Consider the following 24453-nt stretch of genomic DNA (forward strand, 5'->3'; position numbering starts at 1 on the left):
ATTTGAAATTTGCATCAGGACCCCTATTTAGATTTTAGATGTAGAAACTGAACTGGGACTTTAAAAAATGGGGGCTCAGTGGGGGCCCAATTTGTTTGCCCTGAGGCCCCTTAAAAGTTTGATCTGGCCCTGGCTTTTACATAACTGTTGCTTTATGAGCCTAAGAAAGAAAGACAACCATCAAACTCGGTCAAATGCATCTGGGAAATTATTGATTTATTTTTTTTTCTTTAGCTGTGAACGTTTTATGACTTTATTATGCAAACTTTACAGTTCTGTATTATTCCGCTTAAATGTTGATATTAATAGGGTGGGCGGATACTTAAAAAACAGGAAAACTAGCTGCTGAACCCGGATGCTGGCGTGTTTATGTAACATTTGTTATTTTGTGGGGCGGAAAAGACCACATTTAGACCCGTTTATCCGAGCGCTTTGCCCAGTCATGTCCTTTTTTGAAGGAAAGGAGGGAGGGGGAGGGAGGGGTCACGTGTGTTAGTGACAGCCAGTGTCGCGCCTTCTGATTGGACGAACCGATCCTTGTCCGTCCCCTGCGATAGGCTGTCCTTGTCGACGTCACCGCGATCAGCTGTTGGAGCTCCACAACAACAACAAAAGAAGGCGCAGTCGGGGGATCGAGGAGGAAACGGACTGAAAGGAAAAAAAGAAAGAAAACTCAACAGCACTGTGACTCCCGATGAACAGTCCATAAATTAACCTTTTTATATTTTATTTCTTCCGCGAAGAAGCCTCAAGTTTTTCTATTTTTCGAAAAGTAACACATCTACCTCGGTTTCAAGGATTTTAATCACGATCTGAACTCGTTTACATCTCCCCCTTCTGCCGCAGGTGAGTTCTTTGTTTCTTCTCGGTTCCGCTGCTCTCTGTGTTTGGGCCAATCGTCTATTTTTCTGCTGCACTGGAGTATGGACACTTTATACCTTATGGAAATAGATGCATTTACAGGATTACGCCGCGTTATTTAGCCACAACAATGCATTTTTATTCGGCTAACTCAGTGGCATTAGCTTCCACCTTGCTGTTGCTGGCCTTTTTCTTTATACGATGGCAGTAGCTGCTTTAGTCGCGTTTTTTTTTTTTTACTTGACTGAACTCGCTAGGCGTTGCTGTTATATTCTAAAAACAATTTCAGGACATATTTTGCAGAGATAAAAGTTTAAACATCCAGACTATGCGGTCCAGCCCTGGCAGTGTAGAATTACAGCCTCCTCCCCTTCCCCTTGTTTAACCACCCCCACACGGCACTTTATTAGATCAGTTTGGCATATTCTCCCCACGGACTGGTTTATCAATGGCATCAAGACTGAACGAGTTAGCCGATTAGTCGATCAGTCCATCCACCAAGCACTTAATCAACAATAGCTCTGTTAATAATTCAATAAAGTAGTAAAAATGTCAAACATTCCCAGTTTTCAGATTTTCCTTAACGGAGCCTGGCTGCTTTTGTTATGCCATTGTATTTGTATTTTCTATCTTTCCCATTTTATTTTTCCGATTAATTTACAGATTAGTCGTCTGGTTGGATTTGTGTTTTCACCATTTGACACTTCATTGACCAAAAACAGCAAAAACCGTTTCTGTAGTTTTACAGCTTTGAGGACACTAAAGATACTAAATACATACGTAGTGTACATAGTGTCTGACATTCTGTTTACCAAATATAACGCGTGTAATCAGGGTTTATGGGTTTAATCACTGTCTTTCCCCCTAATCCTGTAGCCCACAGACAGCAGATTGAAGGATTCCAAGCGTCCTGCATAGCCCACCTTTGATACAGCTGGTTTTACAGATCTGATGTAATAGATGCATCTATTGCCCTTCGGCAGACAGCCACAGCTATGACTCAGTGACCTGCTTAAATCACATTAATCGTCCTTAGAACAAACTGGGGGAGCCCTCCTTTGTCTTTGGTGATTATTGTCATGAGAGATTGCAATCATGTTTAGTATTTATCCCTCGAATATCCTGTCAGAGGAGAGGAGGGTGAACGAGGAGAAGCAGGTGCCGCAGATTATCAGCCTGCTGTTGTCAGTGTTAAAGTCAGTCAGTTCCAACTCTTTTCTGTTTTCTCTTCATCACGGGAGCTCGATGTTTACAAAGGCGTAGTTTGCTTCGTCATAGAAAAACAGAAACACCCTTTGTTTTCCGCTTTACCCTAAAGAAAGAGATAAGAAAAACGAGCATGCACGGGGGGAATTAAACGCACCATAGGCCGAATATAAAAGGCAATGCATTCTATTCCAGCCCACTGCGCGTTCAAGAGCAATAATCAAGAGCATTTGGTATTTTGGTTGTTGGCTGCTGTTGAGAACCCCTAGTGGACATACGAGTTATTATAATAAAAGTTAAAATATTTAAGACATAATCCACAATTTAAGGTTAAATATGGAGTTCCCTATTAATCCCAGGCCAACTGGCAAACGACCATCAATCTTTATTTTGTTCATTTTTTGTTAATTTCCAATGTTGCAGAGGACAAATGATGACATATTGTTTTATGCCATTAGATGTGAAGTAGATACAATTTTATCCTTTACCTATGTGATGCTGCAGTTTTCAATTCATATCCATAAGTCCAGCAAATACTATATTATGTTGTAGTTATTGTGCACTTGCTGTACTTCAGTTCACACTTTATTTATCGATTAAAATACTAAAAGCATACTATTAAATTAAGTTATAAATAGAGCTCTGTAGAACTATTTTTTTAGAACATGATATTTAGTGATCTGTTCACGTTAGTTAGTATTAACTTGATGATATTTGGTTGATTTATACTCGGAAAAACATATATTTTACAGAATCTTTTTAAATCCCTGAGTATTCATAGCTACATGTCTGGCTGCTCATTATAGCTCCAACTTGCAGCCTGAGAGGCAAACACATGAAAAAGTCCCACATTGCTCTAGCATTTATTAGATATAAATGAGTATATTTAGGTCTTCATCCCCTGGACAATCAGAGGATGTTGTAGAGAGAGATTTTAGTGAAGTGAAACTAAGTGGTGGACAAAAGAAGGGCTTTAATAGTGGGGGATTTAATCCACTAATATTGTGCCAGTTGATAGCATTTAGACAGCAGCTGCAGTGAGACAAGGACTCTCCTTTCCTAGTGTGAAAGACTGTACTAAGTTCAGCAGACAGGCTGCCAGCCAACTGTGTCTGCGTGTCCTCTGAGGACAGCGGATCTCTTTATTTACTAGTGAATACAACACAGATAGGGCGGTTTCTCTCTGCTCGCTTACATCAGATCAATAACTGCAGAAACTGGAGCTGCTTCTGCTTGTGTTCATCTGGCCTGACAGGAAATTAATCCAGTGATGGTGATACCCACATGTCTGAGATATAAAGGATATCTTTCAGTTGAATACTCATGGAGCAGTCTTTAAGGTCGGTGCGGTTATCGCAGCTCTTTCTTTAGTGTGGAATGAGGATGTGACGCTCAGCAGGTAAAACCAACACCTGCTAATGTTTACATGGAGCTATTAGCCCACAGTCAGCAGCCAGTAAAACTAGTATTTCATGCTGCATTATTAAGCCCAGCTTTCTTTGTCGAGTTATGTAGTCAGTCATTTTTTCATGAATCCATCAACACTGCAAAGGGTCCAGTTTGTGATGATGATAATGCGAGAGAATGCATTTAATAGACAGTTACAAAATTGCAGTTACACAGTTACAAAATTGCAACATAAAATGGAGATTGGAGATAAAATGAAATGTAACTTTTTTGGACATGGATGTTTTCTTCAGATCTAGATTTTATTTTTACAACTCTAAAGATAAAAATGAGAAAAGTGCCAAGGACAAGGCGATGTATGTCAAGGGTCACCTGCAGTGTTATCTGATGGGGGCTGGAGGGGTCACTGGTAACTTAATAATTGCTTGGCTGGCTGCTGGGATTCTTGGCTGTCAGCCACATTTTATTTTGAGACAAAAACATACGCTGCAAATGTGCTTCTGGTCTCCACTGTACATGACACTGTAAAGGCAGCTTATATTAGACCCGCTGGAGCCATCACTGACCTGAAAGTGTCTGGCCATTTAACGGAAGACCTGCTTTCAGGTCATTCTCAATGCTACGTCAATCAGTTATTTTTATGTTAGCCGAGATTCAAATATCCCTGTGTAGCCAGCAGACCTTCTCTTCCTCACAGTGTTGCATTTGCAGACCATTTACTGTCTGGTTCAGTCTTAGTGTTAACAGCAGCACCAGACTCTGGTTGCCTAGGTAACCAACTTCAACAGTTCCCAAAGAGAAACAAGTGGAGCTTAAGAATAATTACTTATATGGATGGTGCTTGCTCCTGTTGAAAATTATGGTCACCATCGCTTCATCAGGGTTGACTTGACGCTATTAGGCCGATACTTTGGGGGATCTGTGTTTGTATCCTATGCCAATCAGCTGTAATTGCTTTAAAGAAAAAACGACTTCTTGAATCGTGTCAAGACTCATCCAGCAGGACCCTATTGATCGACTCGTTGTCCCACTCTTGTCTCTTCTCAGGGTTTTTTTGTACTTTTGCACTCGTTGAATTGATCCTGACGTTGAGCGATGTCCAGCCTCTGTCTGCTGGTCCTCAGAAGATCCATGACCACACATCATTGATGCACTTTAGCACCTTTCCGGAGCCTTCCTCCCGCTGTGAACCTTGCAGCTGATGACCAAAGCGACCGCAACACACCCCGCCGTTGCCCCGAGCCACGTGGCCTCCCTTAACCGCACGGCCCAGCAGGACGTCCCGGGATGTTCCAGAGGTTTGCCAGCGCTCTCTTTGGGGACGATGTGGAGGAGCTGAGTCGATGCAGCAGACCCGTAGACAGCAAAGGGGAGGAGGAAGAAGAGGAGGAGGAGGACTGGATTCTGGTTAACTACCTAGGTAAGTCTGAAACCAGTGTAAGGTGGATTACATTAGCTCGTATATCACTACTGTCTGCCTCAGTTTAAGACTGGCCAATTCTAATTTCCCAGGGTCCAAGGTAGATATTCACTTTATTATGATTATTATTAACAGATAAATGTGATCACACAAAAAGTATGGACTACTTTGAAGGTGAGAAGACGGTAAATATACACAGAGGTGAAGTAAATATAGACTCTGACAGTTAGAGTTCAGTTGGTACAGTCAGTAAACTTAATGACCTTCAGGAGTTTGTGTTACTCATTTCTTCCTGAAACACTGCAAATCATTTAAGATGGGACTTTAGCCCAACTTCAGGCTCCACCTTACGCCAGTCTGCAGTTTTATTCTTAAACCATGGGGTCCTTTTTGAATTCAAAGTTACAAAATCCACCCTCTGAAAAAGACAACAAGTTTGACTGAATGTGAAAAGCAGATCTTAAGATTATTTCATCACACTGAGGGTAACACACTTCATATGCAACCGACATGGAGCAAGAAATCTGAAGGAAAGATACCGAGTTTTGTAATAGCAGGTAAAAGTCGCGCCAAGTTTCCAGAGCTGTCTGAGGCCAAGAAAAGATCCCAGTCAAAACAGACATGATACAGAGAGAAGTTCAAGCCGTCAGGCACACTGTACACAGAAACATGACACACTGCAGTGGCCCCCACATGGCTCTGACTGAATCTTGGCACGGCTGTAGCTTGTCCCACGTTCACCCACCACCAATCTTGATTTGATTTGACCCGTCTCCTATTCCACAGCCGTGTGAATATTTAAGCTAGGAGGACGAGGACGAGGGGGTGGGGGCAGCCTCTGTTTGGCCCACTTCAGGCAGGGGGTGGGGGGTTGGACATCATGGAGTTTATGGGCAAACTGTAAACAGGTCAAACAAGAATGCCTGAGGAACCAGGAGAGGTAAAAATAGATCATGATGGTTCCCATTCTGTGTCAGAGGTGGTGGACATGTATGGGCACAAAGCGGCCTCGAACACATCTGGATACACCACTACGTCTCTGTGGCCATAAAGTGGCATCATGCACAAACGCAAACACCTCCAGCTGCATTTCCAAGGTCAGACTCAATCAGACTTTCAGAGGGCTCGTTGGCATTTTCTCTTGGGTTTGCAACTTGATGTGAATCTCTTCTAAATAAACCAACACTTGAGATCCTGAGCTGACCTTTATCAGAGCTACTGCTACCAGCTCCAACATTTATGAGCTACATGAACACCTTTGTAGACACCATTTCAGCTTTTGTGCTTTGAAAGTTTGAGTTTTCAAACACTGCACAGCAGTTACCATTTAAGGCTTTAACTTTACACTGTATGTACAGTGCAGTATCTGACAGAATCTTGCATGCATGCATTGGCTCATGTGTGAACATACTTTGCAAACAAATCTCCATCCATGTCCCTTTCTTGTATGTCAAGACAGAGGCCTGCTTACAACATCATGTTTTACAAAACACTGTCACTTGCAAAATACAAGTAAATTTGCTTGGATTAGCCCAGCCGACAGATGAAACAGTGTTCTTGCACAACACAACTTGAATGTTTCAAATTAGGAAAAGAGTTGAAAGTCTGGTAGAAAGTGACGTTAGCTGTTTGCTCCACTGAGCAGACTTTGAGCCTTTGTGGTTCCCAGAGGAGGCAGAGTTATGTACAGGGTCAGCTGGTTCGTTCATAATCCAGGCTGACCCTATTAACCCGACGCACAGCCAGCCTGAGTGTCCAAAACACTGCTGGATCTCACTGAAGACGGTGCCTCGCTCCTGCTGTAGAGACCCATGGTTAGGCAGACTCTGGACACCTAAACCTCTCTGATTATGAATGTCTGCAAGGAAGACAATAACTGCAGAAGGACTCTGGCAGATCAGCTGCTGGCCACTGACTCAGCGCTCTGCGGCCTCTCAAACCTGTTGTGGGTAAACAAGGATATCTGTCACGTGTGGAAATAAGCTCCAAACGCTGGCACATATGGAAACAAACAAAGTTGCATGCGTGCATGCATACAGTAAACAGTGAGGCCGCAGAGGTTGAGAGAGGATTTGTTGAAGGAGCTGAATTCTCAACTTTCCTACAGCATGGTTTGATTAAGATCAAATATGACATGCTATTTACAAGCTTATTTGACCAGCGCAGAAAATAGCATGTCCTTAAACAGGGCTGAAATCAAACAGAGACATCTGCCTAGTCAACACTAAGATATTTTTATCACCCAGTCTGAGATCATGTTGCCTTTCTGTCACATAACTTCCTGTTTCTCTGTGAACCATTAGAAGGTGGTTCTGGATCAAAACAAGAGTGTGACCTGCAGCTTTTGGAAAGTCTCCAGTGTTGCCTAGAGCAGAGTTAGAAGTCTGGCGGTGCAGGGATCACACTTACTGTATGTGTTGATTTACAAAAGAATGCACAGCCGTTACTTGTGCTGCAGGAAATGTTGAGGATCAAGTGGTTGTGAGGTGAAACTGCTCTGTTGGTGTGAGACAGAAGTAGCAGCACGCAGAAGTGTTTGCACATAATAACATAATAAGAAAAATGCAGCTGTGGTCTCAGTCGGAGATTCTGGCTGGTAATGCTGAGTTGTCATGCTGTCTGCAGTTCTCTGACTCTTCAGCAGCCAGAAAGTGATTGTTTACATCCGACTAATTCTTCTGCTGCTGCGTAGACAAGCTACAGTGCCACCTGCTGACAGAAAAAAGACCTTACTGTACCACAAACCAAAGCTTTAAAAGGCCTGAAGAACAAAGACTTTAAAGAAACCTCTTTAAAGAACAATTGAAAAATATAGGTCTTAAAAGTAAAAAGGGCAGTCTGAATTAAAACATGTAGATATCAATCTGTGAGTTTTTGCCTATATCACAAAATATTGTAACAGAAAAAAGTGTTGGTTATTAAAGAAGATATGTTATCACATTTTATGGTGTAAAAATGAACTTGAGACATTTTTTGTCAGTCAAGTTCTTATTACTTATTGACTTTTGTCCCAAAGAACACAACTCAACTTCTTCTTTCAAACATAAACCCGGGGATGTTAGCCTGTAAATTTGTAAAATCGTAAAATACTTGTGAAAGATGAGAAATACTGTAGTCCAAAACAAGGATACAAAAAGTATTTTATGTTTAAACAGGTTTTCAAATATGGGTTCAATGCATTGTGCTTGACAATGCTTGACTAGCCAAGTTCTAATAAAGCTCTTCAAGGCACCAACAAGTGGTTGATCAGATCAATTCCACCAATTCCCGATTGTTCTCTCTCTGCAGCTGAAGCCTGTGCTGGTCAGTGTGGGAACGTCCTCTCAGGATCCACTGTCAACCCCCAGGAGGAAGAGGAGGAGGTGGAGGAGGAGGACCTTGTGATGATCCCCTCCCCTATGGCTAGCCCCCCCATCCGCTACGCCTCCTGCACCTCCCTCAACTCCACGGCTGACACCGACCCGGACGGCGGCGCTGAGGAGGACGAAGATGATGATGATGAGAATGATGAGGAGGGCGGGTTCCTTCGTCTGGACGCCTGCTCCATGGAGGAGAGCTGGTTCGTCACGCCACCGCCCTGCTTCACCGGCCGAGGCAGCAAGCCTGTCCTCCTGGAGACCAGCCCGCTGGAGAACCTGCTGATCGAACATCCCAGCATGTCCGTGTACGCCCACCACAGCCCCCCACGACTCACCCACGACCCCCTGCCACGACGGTCACTCAACCGGGAACGGGACTTTTTGTCCGGCAATATGGCTGCCACCCCGACAGCCTCAGGTGGAAAGGAGAAGTCAAGACGCACACTAGAAGGTCCTCGTCACAGGTACAGTCCTGAGAGCTACCTGATAGAGTTTGATTTGAGAGATTTTTATTCATTACTTTACTTTACTTTCTTCGACTTGTATAGAGAGTATCCTCTGGAAAACCATAGTGTATGGAGATGAACTGAAGCGAAACAGCTAATATCTGCTAGCCTATCAATGGAGGACACCAGTGATCTCAATAATGCCATTAGAAAGCAATACATAGTAAACATATATCAGTATTTTGGTAGAGACCACTGATGAGCATAAGCATTTTTAGTTTCCTCAGTCAGCTAATCTTCTCTGTGCTCCTGTCTTTCTCGCCCCCTGCAGGCCGGAGGTGGCAGTCGTCCAGCGGCGTACCAGCCTCCACTCCCCCTGCTACGCTGCGGCACTTTCCGCCCACAGCAGCCTCCTGCAGCAGCGCCCGGGTAACGCTACCCAGCGCGCCCAGCCGCTGTCCCGCAAGGCCCTGCGTCGCCTCAACCTGCTGCGCCCCCCGAAGGCCAGCACCATGCACCTGCACCAGCCCAGCCAGAGGCACCTCAACTTCTGAGGTGTCCTGACAGCATCACCTTCATCATCAACACCATCATCAACCTCAATAAGCAGTGAAGGAATCCAACACTGGCCACCCACAAACACCCACCTCAGTTATCTTTCTTCTTATCAAGACACAAACACCAGCAACAAGTTAATTAAATCACCAGCCACTGATGACATGCTGATCTGTTCTGTAGTCTGAGTGGACGGTGAAATAGGGACCGTGGCTGGTGATTTTGTTTGTTTTTATTGAATCAGGTCATGTGGCCAGTGGACAGTTTCCTCTTCTTCCCTTCTCATTTTTTCCCTCCTTCATCCATCCTACTTAATATTGATGCTGAGAAGAAGGGATGTGAAGAGAAAAGGTCATCATGTGCACCCCTCCTTCTTTACACCCAGCTGTTTCTTCTTGTTTCTTCGAACTAGTTTGCGTCCAATCACAAGAGAGAAAGAGATGGTAACATCCTTTCCTTCTCCGTCTTTCTTCTTCTTCTTCTTCTTCTTTTTGTTCTTTATGGACAACTTAATGTGTAGAATCAACGCTGTAGGTCACTTTACACGGCGGCAGGTTCACAGTGTTGCAGGATAGTCCAGAGGTGTCATTTCAGGGTCTCAGATTGATGCTTTGGTTGACTGGTAACTTCATTAGAATTCTGTTATAGAAGTTAAGTACAATGGCTTGACCCATATGAAATAAGTTTTGAATCCTTGTTTTGGGATTATCTCATGTGTTTCTGTAGTAGTCGCAGGAGGACATTTACTACACCTCCATCTATGTTCAATACTACAGGTTTGAGCCTAACCCAGATGTGAAGATTCACAATTTTCTTTCTGTCAAAATGGAGGGTGTCGCAACTGAAAAGTGAAAAACCAAACAGAGAGTTTCAACTAAATTAGAGTTGCATCTGACTCATAACCGACCCAGTGCTGCAGGTGCTTTGCCTTTCAGTCATGGATTTTTAGTTTGTGTTACTTCCTTTGTGACTGTGGCCGTGGCAGGAATCTGACACTTATTAATCCACTTGAACACATTTTATCTGTATTTAATCGGTTATTTACTAAATAAGAAGAACACCACAGTTACAAATGAAGCCACAAATGCAAAAGCACCACACCAGCAACTCAGTATAACAGTGTTAAATCGGGGAAATGTGTCTCTTTGATTCTCTCTTTTGAGTCCTGCAGAACCACCATTTTGTTAAGAGCGACGTTTCCTTGTTGCTTGTCCTGCTGCGCCACCTGAACCTGCCTCCAACTTTATAATTCAGTACTTTTCACAATATTTTTTTGAAGCAAAAAAATAGAAAAAAAGTCGGTAAAAAATACTGGGTTAAGTATCACTAAACGCCTTGTTTTAACGGTAGCTTTGAGATGAATAGAAATGTAAAAAAAAATGTATGTAAAAAAAAATTCCAAAATATTTTTTGAAAAGAAAAAAACTAATTACATATCAGTATGAAGTTGGTATATATGCGTCTACGGTTTCTTGCTTAGGTATGTTTGGTTATGTTAGTGTGCGATCTGTTGCATGGTTATAAAGTTGTGTTATCAAGTGTCACGATGGTGGAAAAAAGAAAATGAATTTTCTTTTTGTTTGTTCTTAAAACAAATCTGCAGTCCACTTCTCAGGGTCACAACCAATCACCTTTACACTTTAGGAAAATGCAGATTTACTTGATGGCTGATGATTCTTTGTGTGAGCCCGGACTTTTCCGGCTCTTTCCAAGCGAGCCTTCCCTTGTAAAAAAAAAAAAACAAAAACAAAACAAAACAAAACAAAAAACTTAGTGAGAAATAATTTACTTTTAGTTTTGTGTGTTGAAAACTTCTTTCGGTCCCAGGATTGTGAAAGTGAACTCCTGACGCTGTCAGTCGACTGTTAGGAATCCATCAAGATGGAGAGAAGCTGTTGGTTTTGTTCAACATTGTTTATATATGTTTTTTGCTCAAGTGTACCTATCCTGGTTTTAGAAATGTACTTTATGCTTTTTCAACTGTTCTATTTTCCATGTTAACTTAGTTACATTTTGCTAAACTGTTAAAATATTTAAACCAAAAAAGTAGCAGTGATCTTTAACCTTTCACTAGTTTATAATACTGATGATGTTCTTTTATGTTGTTTAACTTTTAAGTGTGTTTTTTGCGACCGTTCTTGGCCTTGGCGCTCTGAAATGGTGGACTATTTAATGTTTTAATGTGTCTGCTCTAGGGAAAGTGGAGCCCGGGCTGATTTACCACACTGCAGGAGGAAAGAATCAATCAAACAGTGACTGAAAGCTATGGTTGACCATTACTGCCAAGAAAAAAAAGTCAAAATGTAGAGATGTGTAATGATATAAATTAGATGTCATTTTCTTTAACTCACTATTGTCTTCTCAAGATTTTCTAAGACTCTTTGGGCAAAATAAGTTAACACTTAACCCCATAACTTAACCTCTTGAATATTTACACAAACATGTTAATACGGTATACACCCAGAAAATAAACACAATAATTGTGACACAGAAAAAAATTGGTCACTGATGATGAAAACCTTGTGCAGTGTGGTTCCTGAATCTCCGTAGGAATCTGACTTCAGTTTGCCTCTGTTGATGGGAGGATAGCATTATCAAGAAAGCACTAACAAATGACTGTTAGGTGTGGTTTGCTGTAAATAATCAATAATGGTGTGGTTCTCTGGTGTATTTAAGCTTTTTTTTCTGGAATGTCTCTCTCTCTACTAGTGAGCTTTGCAATCAAGGACGATGTTATTTTGTGTTACTACGATTCGAAAAAAGACGAACTTAAAGACAGAAGGGATCGGAGGAGATTGTCAGAGGCTCCTCTTGCTGCCAGGAGCCTTAAATTCTTTTATCTGTTTTGTAGTTTCTGTTCTCAGCTCATCTCTCCATCATCAAACAAACAGGGATTTGTAATGTTTTTTTGTTCAATGCCTTGAAATTTGTGGATCACGTGCCTTCCAGGTTGAAATGTTGTAATGACAATGCATCTATGAAGAACTTGAACTTTTTTTTCTTTTTTGTTTCTTTTTTAACGTTCCCAGTGGGACGTAATAAATAAAAACAAACAGACATCAGATACCAACTATGCATCACTCGGACGAAGGAAGCTTGTATGCTCTCGCCACCACCACCACCATCCGCCCAGCTTTTATAATGACTCAACAAACCAGACAGAATGATGTAGCAAAACCTCTTTTCTCCTGTTGTTTATTTGAAAAAATGTGTGAAGACTGTTTGGTGGCGTTTTTATTTTTCACAAAGTGTTAGACTTTTTGGGCTTTTTTTTTTTTTTTTTTTTTTTGCTTTTATGTGTAGTTTACTGGAATAATACAGCACTTTGCCAAAAAGAAAAAAAGGTGTAGGACTTTTAGGGTTAACTTTATATTTATCAATATAACTGGTCTCCTTCTTTGTATTTTTGGATGTATGATAGATCAATTCAGTTTGTTCTGATGTCAGGCAGAAAGAAACAAAAAAAGCTAATTAAAAAGTGGGGTCATCTGTTTTCGAACTGTTATAGTTAATACATGTGATCTCTTATTAGCCTACAATAAATGTTTTCATACACAAATCTTCATCTCCGTGTGTTTCTTTAGTCCTTTTACAGTGATTGTTCAGCTTGTTTTCCTCGGCTTAGGTCAGGGGTTTTAATTTCTTACAGCAGCAAGCTTGATGAAATGAAACATGGCCTATATTGTCTATATTTAACTACAAATGAATCATTAGTCTATTTTGCACGTTTATTTCCTTTTGTCCTTTTCTGTTGATGGTTATTTTCTATCATTTTGCAGTTGTTTTGAGTTCATTTATGTCTGCTTGATGGTCATTTTACATTTCGGTCTCTTTGTGATGCCTTTATGTCTCATTGTGGTCCCTTAGTTTCCTCTGTGGCCTTACAGGTCTCCGTAGCCTCTTTAGCCTTTAGGTCTCTTTACAGTTGTTTGGCATCATTGTAATCAATCAATCAGTCAATCAAACTTCATTATTTATTTATTTATTTGTCTTTATTTAACCAGGTCGATCCCATTGAGATACAAAGACCTCCTTTCCAAAGATAGCCGGGACAAGACAGCAGCCTAGGAAAGTTGCGACAATTAAGAACAGATAGCAACTCACACAACACAAATAAAATTCAGGACACAGTCAAGGTCCATAGTAAAAACAAACAAATATACAACAGATTAATAAGTATACAGTAGTCCACAATCGGCAAAAAAGTTCATGAATACACATATACAGTGGTGGAAAAAAGTTTTTGACACCTCATGCATTTTTGAAATACTCTTCAAGTGCAATTTCTATTAGTAAAGTCACAGACAAAATACTAAACAATTCCTAAAACAACCATCAAAAACGTAAAATTGATTTGTTCCATAAAAATACATAAGAGGTTTTGAGTATTGGGTCATTTTGGTTCCAGTGATCCACTAATGAAGGCTGTACTTTTTATTAAAAGACAGATTTTCCTGTTGTTGTGCTTCGCGTCTATATTAAAACCAGTACATCTGAAAGTTCTTCAGAGACTAAAATGGATAAAACAAGAAACCTAACGCAGGAAACACGCCTGAAGATACAGTTTCTCTACCAGGAAGGATACAGCTGCCAGAAGATCACCAGGAAGTGCAGATGCAGTCCTTCAGCAGTTGGATCCACTCTGCAGAAATACAGACGAATCACCAGCTTGGAAGACAAACCCCAATCTGGACGTCCAAGGGTTTCTACAGCAAGAAATGACCACATCCTGATCCAAATGTGGAGGGAAAACTGCCGAATGACATCACAGGAGCTCCAACAGCAGTGGTCAAACCAAACTCTTGTGCAGTGTTCCACCCACACTGAACGTGGTCGACTTTTAGATCGTAGCTTAAGGTCCTACATGGCTGTCGAAAGCCCCTGATCAATGAGAGACAGAGGGTAGTCCAGCGTCATTGGGCTCAAGCACACAAGAACTGGACAGTCAGGGACTAGAAGAAGATTCTGTGGTCAGATGAGTTCAGATTTCAGCTTTATCTTCCTCCTGCTAATGTGAGGGTATGCAGAAGGCCAGGTGAAGCATTGTCTCCGGCATGTATGGTACCTACTGTCAAACATGGTGGAGACAGTATCGTGGTTTGAAAATTGAACTGAATTGAAAATCTGTGGTGGATTATCAAAAGGTCTGTTTCAAAGCACAAACCAAAGAATCTCTGTTATTTGCTGACTTTGATACTGACTATGTTGAGAACTAACATACTGAAACTGTCAACAATTTAGTTTTGTTAGTTTTTCTCGTAAACAACACACAAAAAAACATCTAATTTTGTATTGTCTGTGTCTGTATAATGCAGCCACACCTTTTGAAACACAAAAAGTATTTTTCCACAAATATTTCATGATAATATTTGAAAAATATTTTCCACCACTGTAGATTTGAATGCCAGTGGTTCCACAGTCTCGATGAGAGCCTAATGCCACTCATTGCAGAACTCGTCAGTGTTGCTGAAAGACTGTTCAGTGACTTGGACTGTCCACACATAAATCTGTACATGACAGTACAGTACAGGCCGTACAGTTGACTTGCACTACCCCATCATGGCACCTTCAGTAACAGCCTCATACCATCATTATATGCTACGTTCAGTTTTCACATACTGTTTTTTTTTGTAACACACCACAGATGGGCAGCGTACATGGTGAGCACATACTAAATTCATCAATCAGCATATTGGCTTCTACTGTCTGCAAATGTCCCTATCATCAGATAAGTTGTCAGTAATATAATGTCCTAAATATTTGACCTCAGCACATTATTTAAGGACTATACCAGAGCGAGTGAAGTAAGGAAATGACTCTGAGTTGGTCCTCTCTAATTCTTTCATAATGTTGATTTTCTTTGAATTATGTTTAATGGCAAAGTCTGAGCCATACTGAGAGGTTAACTTTAATAAATGTTGAAGTCCAGAGATCCAGCCCAGAGTCCAAATCATCTGCATACATCAGGTGACTGGTTATGGTATTACCAACCACACAGTCTGTTCTGCAGCTATTTAATAACTTTGATATATCATCTACATAGATATTGAACAGAAACTGAGATAATATGTTCTCGTGCCTGACTCCATTACTAACTCTGAAGAGAGCGGACATGGAATTGCCCCATTTTACATACATTGACTGGTGTCTATACCAGAAAACCAGGATTCTCACTACAGGAACTCCTCTGCTGTATAGCTTATTGAATAACTTCATGTGATTCACATGATCAAAAGCCTTAGAGGCGTCAATGACATACATACAAAATGTGGAATTATACCTGTTGAACAAATCTAACCTCTTTTAGAGCAAATGCATACATCAGTACCATGTTTTGTTTAAAACCAAATTGGCTGTCAGAGGTCAAACAAACTGTTCCAATCTATTCAATGAAGTCCTCCCTAAGACCTTGGATAAAATACTGGCCACAGCTATGGGTCTGTAGATGTCCAGATTGTGAATTTTGACAGCTTTGGCACTAACACAATAGATAAAATGGAATTAGGAAGAATGCTGTGACTTAAGAAGCCTGTAAATCAAATATCAAGTAGGGGGCAGAGTTCTCTACGTGCAAATTTGAATGCTCTGCAGATATATTATCCATGCCACATCTATTATATACTCTTTGAGTATCCTAATGGAATCATATATTTCTCGCGTGGAGACAGTTACAACCTCATTACTATATAGGAGTTGCTTTTAACACAGTTGAACAGCTCATAGTAACGTTTTTGCCACAACTGGGTAATTTCCTCTACACCGTTGACACCATCAGTGTTACTTGGTAATGATGCTTTACAGCTATTCATTCTTTTGATTTATTTCCAGAAATCCTTGGGATCATGACTTTCTAGCTTGCTTGCATTTTCATTCCTCTTGATGAATCGCAGGGCACATTCAAATTTTGCCTGTTTCTTAAATTCAAATAAGGGAGTATCTCTTTGCCTGCCTGCTTCAACCCAACTCTCTCTGGCCTCAGCATGAAGGTCTTTTACATAATTGTTCCATCCTGGTTGGGCTTTGTTTAACACAGGGACCTGCTTGAGGTACAATATTATCATATAAATAGCACAGTTCAATTATCTGTTGATAATTCAACATTACTCAGTGACTTGTCAGAATGGAAATATTATCCACATAGATCCTCCTCATTCAGGTTAGACCATTCTGTTTCCCCCACATGCATATTGTTATCTACAGACAAGAGAGCAGGTATATTGCCTAGGTTGACAGTAAAGGAAAAGGGCACATGGTTAGTAGAGGAAAATTCATAGTTACTCCTCTATGGTGTCATGAGCATCAGCTGTACAGACGCAGTGATCTAACCATGATGTTGTGCGCTATGCCTCACTAATGTCAGTGTAATAGGGCGAAGTCAATTTACTAGACAGAATTCAGCTGTTATCTGAGCAGAAATGTATGAAATGGTTGCCAAATTATGAAACACCCATAATAATGAAACAGTCCGAGGCATTGTCTTGAAAAAAGGATGTGACATAGGCCAATGTATTAAGATAGTCATCTTCATTTTGATAACACTCTTAAGGTATATATATATTTAGAACAATTAAGTTTTTTACCTCCATAGTGGAATTTAATTCCTTTTTTGTCATCTCCCTGGTCATTCTGTGTCATTATTTATATTTGTTTCTGGTCATTTAGATTCTCTGTAATAATTTGTTATCTTCCTGCAAATGTGTTGCGTCTCTGAAGTCGTTTCTATTCTTTGTGGTTGTTTTGCATCTTTGCATCTTCCATAGTTTTAGATCTTTTTACGTATTTTTATGTTTTTAGAAGAATCTTTGTGTTGATGTTATTTGTCTTTTTGGATAGAAGTGTTAGACGCACTAGTAGCACCGTTGAGTGACGGCTCTGTGGTTAAAAAACGAAATGAACCACCATGTATTCAGCCGCTCTTTGGCTTCTCTGTTTGACAGCTGCTCCTCGTGCTCCTTCTGTTTACATTCTGCTCCGGGACCACGCGGCTGTTGCTGCTCGCCCTCTGATTGGCTTGACGTCAACGCGAGCCCTCCCACAGGCGGGACTCCTACGCGGAAGTTGCTTCGGTGCCGCGTAAAAAATCGAAAATATCTATGTAGAGCGTGAACAATATTACAAGTATCTGCCAATACATTATTTCCTAGCGACTACCGAGTCGTTTAAGTTTAACCGGAACGTACGGAAATCGGTGTTTACTACATAAAACCTTCCGTCGACTCGGTGTCCGTTAGAAGTGAATGTAACTCTCGGCTTAACCTGGTAAATCACCCGTTTATCTGCGTCCTGACGTTTATAAAAAGCTGCTTCATCGCAGAGAGGAGTATATGAACCCCTTTTAAACCATTCGGCGTTGCTCATTTGTAAAAATCTCAGTTCAGATTTGAACATTTAGCGCGTTTCTGTTAACCGGGAACGGGCATGCGCAGTAGGGGAGTCTGGCAGATGCGGATATAAGGATTGGCGCCGGCGCCACAGCTGATGCATTCATTCATTCTTCGCCGAGGAGGTAAGAGCACCGAGCTCTAACGCATAGTTACATTACTATTTTAAAAATTCTAACATATGTCTGGCTTCACAACCTTCTATACTTTGCAGTACGAGCTTCAACTTTAGATCCTAACCCTTATCGAAGTGTATTTTTTGTGTAAAATGGACAAGAGAGGTATTACAACCGTATCTAGGTATTTAACTTATATTTTACAGTATTGCACTTTGTTACCATTTCTAATACTCGATGCTTTATCTCAGATCAGTCTTGCATTCGATCCTAGGCGTGTGCTTAGTTGAAAATCTGGTATTTTGGTGAAGTTTGTCAGCACAAACGCTGAGGTCGCTCCTATTTTTACAGCTCGAACAAAGCAGTTTAACTGGCTTGTGCTTTGTTGCACGTTTTCCCTAAATCTAGCAATGATTTCGTCGTTTGTGTGTGAGAACTGTGGATCCACAGTTTATCTGCACATCGGGGTTAAGGTGGTTATAGTTGACCTAGTTAGCTGTTATAGGGCTAAGTTTGCTAATTACAGTAGCTCTACTTCGCATCGCAGCCTCGCGGTGGTCTCGGTTTACCCTGCCTTATTGGCGCTTAATGGGCATGAAATAGGTTGATATTAACGCATGTGGTCGTCGGGGGTTTATCCTAGCTGTTGATATCAGTTTAAAGACTATATGTTTGGTCTGCAACGGTCGTCTACAGAGTTGGGGTAAGTTTGTGGAGGCAGGGCTCAAATCCTCCCGCTTCTGCGCTGCGGAAATTGGCGCCTCTTTGAGTTTCAATACTCGCAGATAAAGTTATTATTTCGTCGATTTCAGCCACTCAAAGTCCACCAAACATATCCAGAGACGTGTGCTTCGTGTCTGGCGGTGAGACATTTGAGTTGAAACGCGGCGTTTTTGAGTTTTTTTTGTTTGAAATGGAGGGAGAAGTCAGCCCCCCTCCTTTTTGCCTGCAGTCGCCGCACTAGCTCCCAGGACCAGGGTGGCTACTTTGGCCCTGTGTTTATTACAATTTTATCGCATTTTCCTCTTTCCAGTGAGACGATGCGTTCCGTGAAGTGACTTTTATATGATGTTGGCTTTCGTAGTTCGTCCTCTATAGGTTTATTGAGCCACTGTGGCTCTTTGTTGGTGGCCACAAGCTAACACCATATCTGTTATCATAAGCTAACTGCAGCTTAAGACCAGGTTCAGACTGAGTCTGGTTAATCTGATGTAAAGTTAGATTCTGGAGGTCTCTAGCTTCCAGGACCTCCTGTTCCACCTCCAGGACTTTCAAAGATCCATTTAGGCTCATTTTAGTTATTTTTGGCCTCTTCCTTCTGGGCCATCACATGCTTATGCAACCTCATCAATTACCTCTTACCAGTAATCTGTAGCATGTAGTGTACTCATGATTACTGAGGCCCTGTGGCTCATGAGAGGACTCATGAGATGATCCTAAAAGAAATGAATCCATAACAAGTCTACTTATATTTATAAATTCGCTGATGCCTCCCGATGTCTGTGTCTAGTGTTAAAGTTGTTCCTAGATCTAACCCTTTTATCTCTCTTTTTGTTTTTTGCAGAAGAGCCATAAATACAGTCAGCATCATGTCCAGACGCAGGTAAGCGCTAGATCTTCCTCAGATATCTGTGTTTTAATTGGTCCTGTGATAAGTAGTTTATAAGAAAAAAGTTGCACATTTGATAGATGAGTCATCTAACATTACAACAAACTATTAATCAAATATCATAATTCTGATATATTTTTGATCTTGAACAACATATTACTGTAGTTATGGTCACAAATTCATTATTACCATTTAGTGGCACAATATTGTAACTCACTCCTCTAGCTATAGTAAAGCTTCAGATTGGCTGTATATTTGCGTGTTTTTTTTTTTTTTTGGAAGGAACATAGGCTTTATTTGTTCCAGAAGGTAACCAAACCCAAAGATGTATGCTGATAAGATTTAATCATTATTTCAGTGGTCGCATCACACTTCAAGCCAGAGATTCAAACACACCTGATCAGACCGCCAAAGCCACGCTGAAGAGGAGGAAGTCCGAGGTTTGTGTCCGCTCACTACTTGTCAGCCTTCTTATTAGCCTCAATCTCGACTCACCGGTTTATTTAAATTTTCCCCTTCAGCCCTCGAAGAAGTTACGACCTGCTGCCAAGAAGCAAAGCTATGAAATACAGGTTAGTCGCATCATGTTTAAGTGTCTGTGTGTTTATAACTGATAAGGGTTCAACCCAGAGTGTGTGTTGTTACTAGTTATCTGTACTGTGACCGCCCTGCCTCTCAGTGTGTCCTGCCCAGTCTAAACGGCAATACATAACTTAGAAATTGGACTTGTGGTTAGTTGGTAAGTGGATTGCATCGATTTAGTTAAATGCAAGAATCAGGTGATTTCTTTTTTCTCTCTCTCTCTTTTTTTTTGCACCATTAATTGTAAATTTTTGCAGCTTTACTCTGATCAGTCTGAATAAATACGTCAAAGGATTTTCAGAAATTAATGTGCAGTACTCGGTTCTGACAGAAGGGGTCACTGCAGGATTTAGAAACTTCAGTGGGAATCCCTTTTTTTTTTTTGTTAAGACAAAATGGGTTTGCTGCACATCACTGATTTTTACATCAGAAAGTAACCTGTACAGAACATGATGAATAAAATGTAAGATGACGAACTTCAAATCAAGCCAAAAAGTTACCATTGAGGAAAAATACTCCTTTACAAAAGACCTGGCAAATTCTGTTTACTAGTGGTTAAATAACCTAATACTTGATCATGTGTATCGTGTATTAAAGATTTTTTTATTTATATTTGTCTTAACCAGACGTGTTGGTCGGAAGAGGGAGCAAGCCCGTGCATTCTCATCGAAACTCCCCACAAAGAGCTGGAGCCTGCAGACCCAACCAGCTTCAAGCAGTACAGATTCAAGAATCTCTTCATCAAGGCCTCCCCCATTCCTCGCCTCAGGTAAGGACGTGTTTTACACCTCAATGAGGCCGCTGGCACTCGACACGTCATGCTGAGATGTTCTCCTTTGTTGCTGAGCTGTTACTCCGCCCAAGTCTGTATTCAGAGTTTAATGCTCATATTTGCACTTCACTTCTCTTTAGTTGAGTTTGTGAAAGAAGTTTCAGTGTTTCCCACTATATGCTGTGTATCTGCAAATCTTAAGCAATTTAAGAGTTGCTGCTTTATGCACCGGGGAAGTTGTGGGAAAAAAAGTAAATGTTAGCAAATTTATGAAACAAACTTTATAAAGCACACTCAGGTTTCTGCCAGTTTTGATTTCTGACCCTTTAATACAATGCATCCAGTAAAAAAAAAAAAAAACAAATGGATAAATTAAATGGACTGCAGTGGAAAACAGACTAATCAAGAGAACAAGTACAGTACAAGATGGGGACTAGTATTTGTATTCTGTTAAAAGTCTATAGTCTTGATCTAGAATAACAGCTTTGGAGGTGACCACACGTGGAACCTAAAACCCAGCTGCTGCTACTCATGTGGTACAGCAGATGATTACAAGCCTGATCCATCTCTTCCAGTTGGGCCAGTTCAGACGATGTGTGGATCAAAATGCTCAACAAGGAGCTGAAGTACGTCCATGACAAAAGCTACCTGCAGCGGCACCCCAAGCTGCAGCCCAAGATGAGGGCGATTCTGCTGGACTGGCTGCTGGAGGTGGGTGGCAACGCTTAACTGGAAAATGACAGAGTTCACTTTTTATTTCCAAGTAGTAACTTTAACTGCATCTTCTTCCAGGTGAGTGAAGTGTACAGCCTCCACAGACAGACGGCCTATCTCGCTCAGGACTACTTTGACCGCTTCATGCTGACTCAAGAGGACATCAGCAAAGACTGCCTGCAGCTCATCGGCATCACGGCGCTCTTCATTGCCTCCAAGATAGAGGTACATTGCTCCTCATCGATACATATTTTTGTGTTTTCTTTTTTTGTTTGTTTGTTTTTTAGATTGGCCATTGAATTTCCTAACTTTACTACTCCCCTCTCTTCAGGAAATCTACCCTCCTAAAATCTACGAGTTTGCCTACGTCACAGATGGAGCCTGCGATACATGGGACATCCAGCGCACAGAGCTTCACATACTGAAGGTACATAAGCACAAAACGCAACTTGAGTAAACGTGAAGTTGTTTGCTCTTAGTTGTATGTAGCTGCATGTTGTTCCCTATTGACCTGCATGATTTTTTTTTATTTTTTTTGTCCAGGCTTTGGACTGGAACCTCTGTCCAGAGACGCCCATCTCATGGTTGAAGCTTTATGCTCAGGTTGAAGCTCAGAAAGATGGAGAGAACTTCCTAGAGCCACAGTTCTCCCAGGAAACCTACATCCAGATCACACAGGTACCTTCACACACCTCATCCACTAAGATATACATCTGATCTGGTTATATAAATGAAAACATATTGCTCACCTTTGCCGTGTGTTACAGCTGTTGGACTTGTGCATGATGGACATTGGTTCGTTGGACTACAGCTACAATGTTCTTGCTGCAGCTGCTTTCTGCCACTTCTCCACCTTTGAAGTTGTTCATAAAGTCACAGGTGGGTTTTCCCCCGACCATCTTTCATAGTGTCTGGTTGAACCTGACAGACCTTCATTGTTGTATTTCACTTAAATAGACATGAGGTTTTGGGCTTTTATTTGCTGCGTGTCACTTGAGATGTCCTCAGACTGACGTTTCTGTGTGTTTGCCAGGCCTGACGTGGGAAAGCGTGTCACCCTGCGTTCGGTGGATGAGTCCCTTCATGGACACGCTCCAATGTGAACCCAAACCTCAACTCAAGAACTTCCCCAAAGTTAAAGCTGATGACAGACATAATATCCAGACTCACGTGTCCTATCTAGACATGCTGGTGAGTAGAATGCAAACAGTCAGGCTCAACACTTTTAATGACAGCAAATCTTTAAAACGACTCACTGTTATTGGCTCGACTGATTGTTGTCCACCTCGATTAATAAAGTTAGTGGTTTGAAACTTGACAAATTTTGATTTGGTTAGTAAATACTGTGTTTTAATCTTGCAGAGGAGAGCTCAGGAGTATCAGATCGACAACCCTGAGTGTCAGCTGTCGCCTGTTGCCGTGGGAATGATGCCGACTCCACCTAACAGCACAGAGAAACCAGCCAAACCCTGAGTGAGACCCACTACCTCTCCCCTTTCTGACCTGAAGGCAGACTTCTCAGAGCATCCTCTCGTTGGACGGGATGGACAGGATGCAGTTCGAAACAAACACACCTCGTGTAGCATTTTCTTTGTTTTTATTTCTTTTTTCTTTTTTTTTTCTTAATGTATAAACACTAAGTTCGGACTTCTTGTCAGTCTTCAATATGAATATTGTCAAGAATAACAGTTCTTAGGCAGGAAACAAAATCGTTTTTTAATTTGAATTTTTATTCAGAAATTGAACCAGCAGCTACCTGCACAAAACAGATGTTTAGCCGAGGCTGGTGGAGGAAGGCAGCCAGCTGCTCTCGCGCTTCTCGTTTAGTACACAGGTTTTGGTTTGAGAGGAAACAGATAATTTTTGTCGCCGTATCGTCACTGGTGCTGTTCCAAGAGTAGAAATTTCAATGCTTTCAGATGGTGCTTCAGTCATATTCTCAGGAATAATGGAAACAAGGAGTTGTCTGTTTCATTACAGTGAATCTCATTCCCAACTGAACCGGTGAACTTAGAGGTTTGGTCTGTGTGTGTGTTTTCTTTTCTTTCTTTCTTTCTTTCTTTTTTTTTTTCTTTTTTAATAAATTAAAAAAAAAAAGTATATCCCCAGCTAAATTTAAAACCTGATGCAGGTACAGATTTACTCTGTGTTCTGGCCACAGAGGAACAATGGCTTGCTCCTGAGCTACAAAGCGTCTCTGCCTGCGTGAGCCACAGCAACGATCAGTCACTTCTGTTGTGACGAGGTGCTTTGAACGCACCTCAGCCGTTTGTGGCCCAGTCATCGCTGCAACCAAGTTGCACATTTCTCGTTACATTCCTGGGAAACTTGACGATTTAACTTTGTTTTTGTTTTGTTTTTTTTCTTCTCTCAAGTGCTTGTATTTATTGAGAAGCCTTAGCATGTAAAGAAAACTAATGTCTGTTCATATGTAAAGTTTTCCAGCATTGAATAAGCGCCGTTTGATTGCCAAAGCCGCAAGCTATTTATGATTTCACTCGGTGACACCTGTTGAATTACAGTTCATGTTGTATACTAGCCTGTCCTTTTAGTGCCTTTTTTATTATTATTATTTTGTTTTATATAAAGTAAAAGGAATTTCAATGTACGGCTACTTAATTTAAGTGGGGAAGGCTGGGATCAATCTAACCTGTGACTGTAAACCCCCCACAGTGAACAAACGGCCGCATAAACTGTATGTAGATGTTAAAGAAATATGTTTTTGTACATAGAATTCAGAATTGTTATTTTTCTTTTATATTTGAATGTTTTCAATAACATCATGACACCAACTTGCTTTAAGACTCTTCTTTGCTTTATAATTTACAGTTGTGGTTAAAAGGGTAACTGGAGTTTGTGTCCCTGCTGGACTTAGATTGTCTTTATCCTGTCACACTCATATTTTACAGAATGACCTTGGCTTTAAAGGGGTTTCCTTCAAACTGTAAGTACCATGTTACGATCTTTCAAAATTACACCAAATAAAACGGAAAACAAATTAAGTCACGTACTCAAGAGCTAAGAC

The 24453-nt window shown here is 41.1% G+C and overlaps 2 protein-coding genes across 4 annotated transcripts; both read left to right on the forward strand.

Moving 5' to 3' along the window:
* Nucleotides 1-599: 599 nt before the first annotated feature.
* Nucleotides 600-12813, forward strand: tp53inp1 (tumor protein p53 inducible nuclear protein 1). Its single transcript, XM_047599907.1, has 4 exons — nt 600-846; nt 4522-4894; nt 8183-8717; nt 9031-12813. Exons 2-4 carry the CDS (start codon nt 4762-4764, stop codon nt 9251-9253), a joined length of 891 nt encoding a protein of 296 aa, XP_047455863.1. The 5' UTR covers nt 600-846; nt 4522-4761; the 3' UTR covers nt 9254-12813.
* Nucleotides 12814-14154: 1341 nt separating this feature from the next.
* ccne2 (cyclin E2) lies at nt 14155-24225 on the forward strand. Of its 3 annotated transcripts, none has more exons than XM_047599899.1 (12): nt 14155-18454; nt 19316-19354; nt 19719-19800; nt 19882-19932; nt 20569-20711; nt 21290-21425; nt 21507-21653; nt 21760-21855; nt 21972-22106; nt 22196-22307; nt 22462-22619; nt 22791-24225. In XM_047599899.1, exons 1-12 carry the CDS (start codon nt 18420-18422, stop codon nt 22899-22901), a joined length of 1245 nt encoding a protein of 414 aa, XP_047455855.1. In that variant the 5' UTR covers nt 14155-18419; the 3' UTR covers nt 22902-24225. The 3 variants fall into 3 exon arrangements, with proteins under 3 accessions (XP_047455855.1, XP_047455856.1, XP_047455857.1); XM_047599900.1 differs by having other exon boundaries at nt 14156-17760; XM_047599901.1 differs by lacking the exon at nt 14155-18454 and adding an exon at nt 18501-18614.
* Nucleotides 24226-24453: the final 228 nt, after the last annotated feature.

The sequence above is a fragment of the Mugil cephalus genome, chromosome 11 (assembly GCF_022458985.1).
Source record: "Mugil cephalus isolate CIBA_MC_2020 chromosome 11, CIBA_Mcephalus_1.1, whole genome shotgun sequence".
NCBI classification, from domain to species: domain Eukaryota; kingdom Metazoa; phylum Chordata; class Actinopteri; order Mugiliformes; family Mugilidae; genus Mugil; species Mugil cephalus.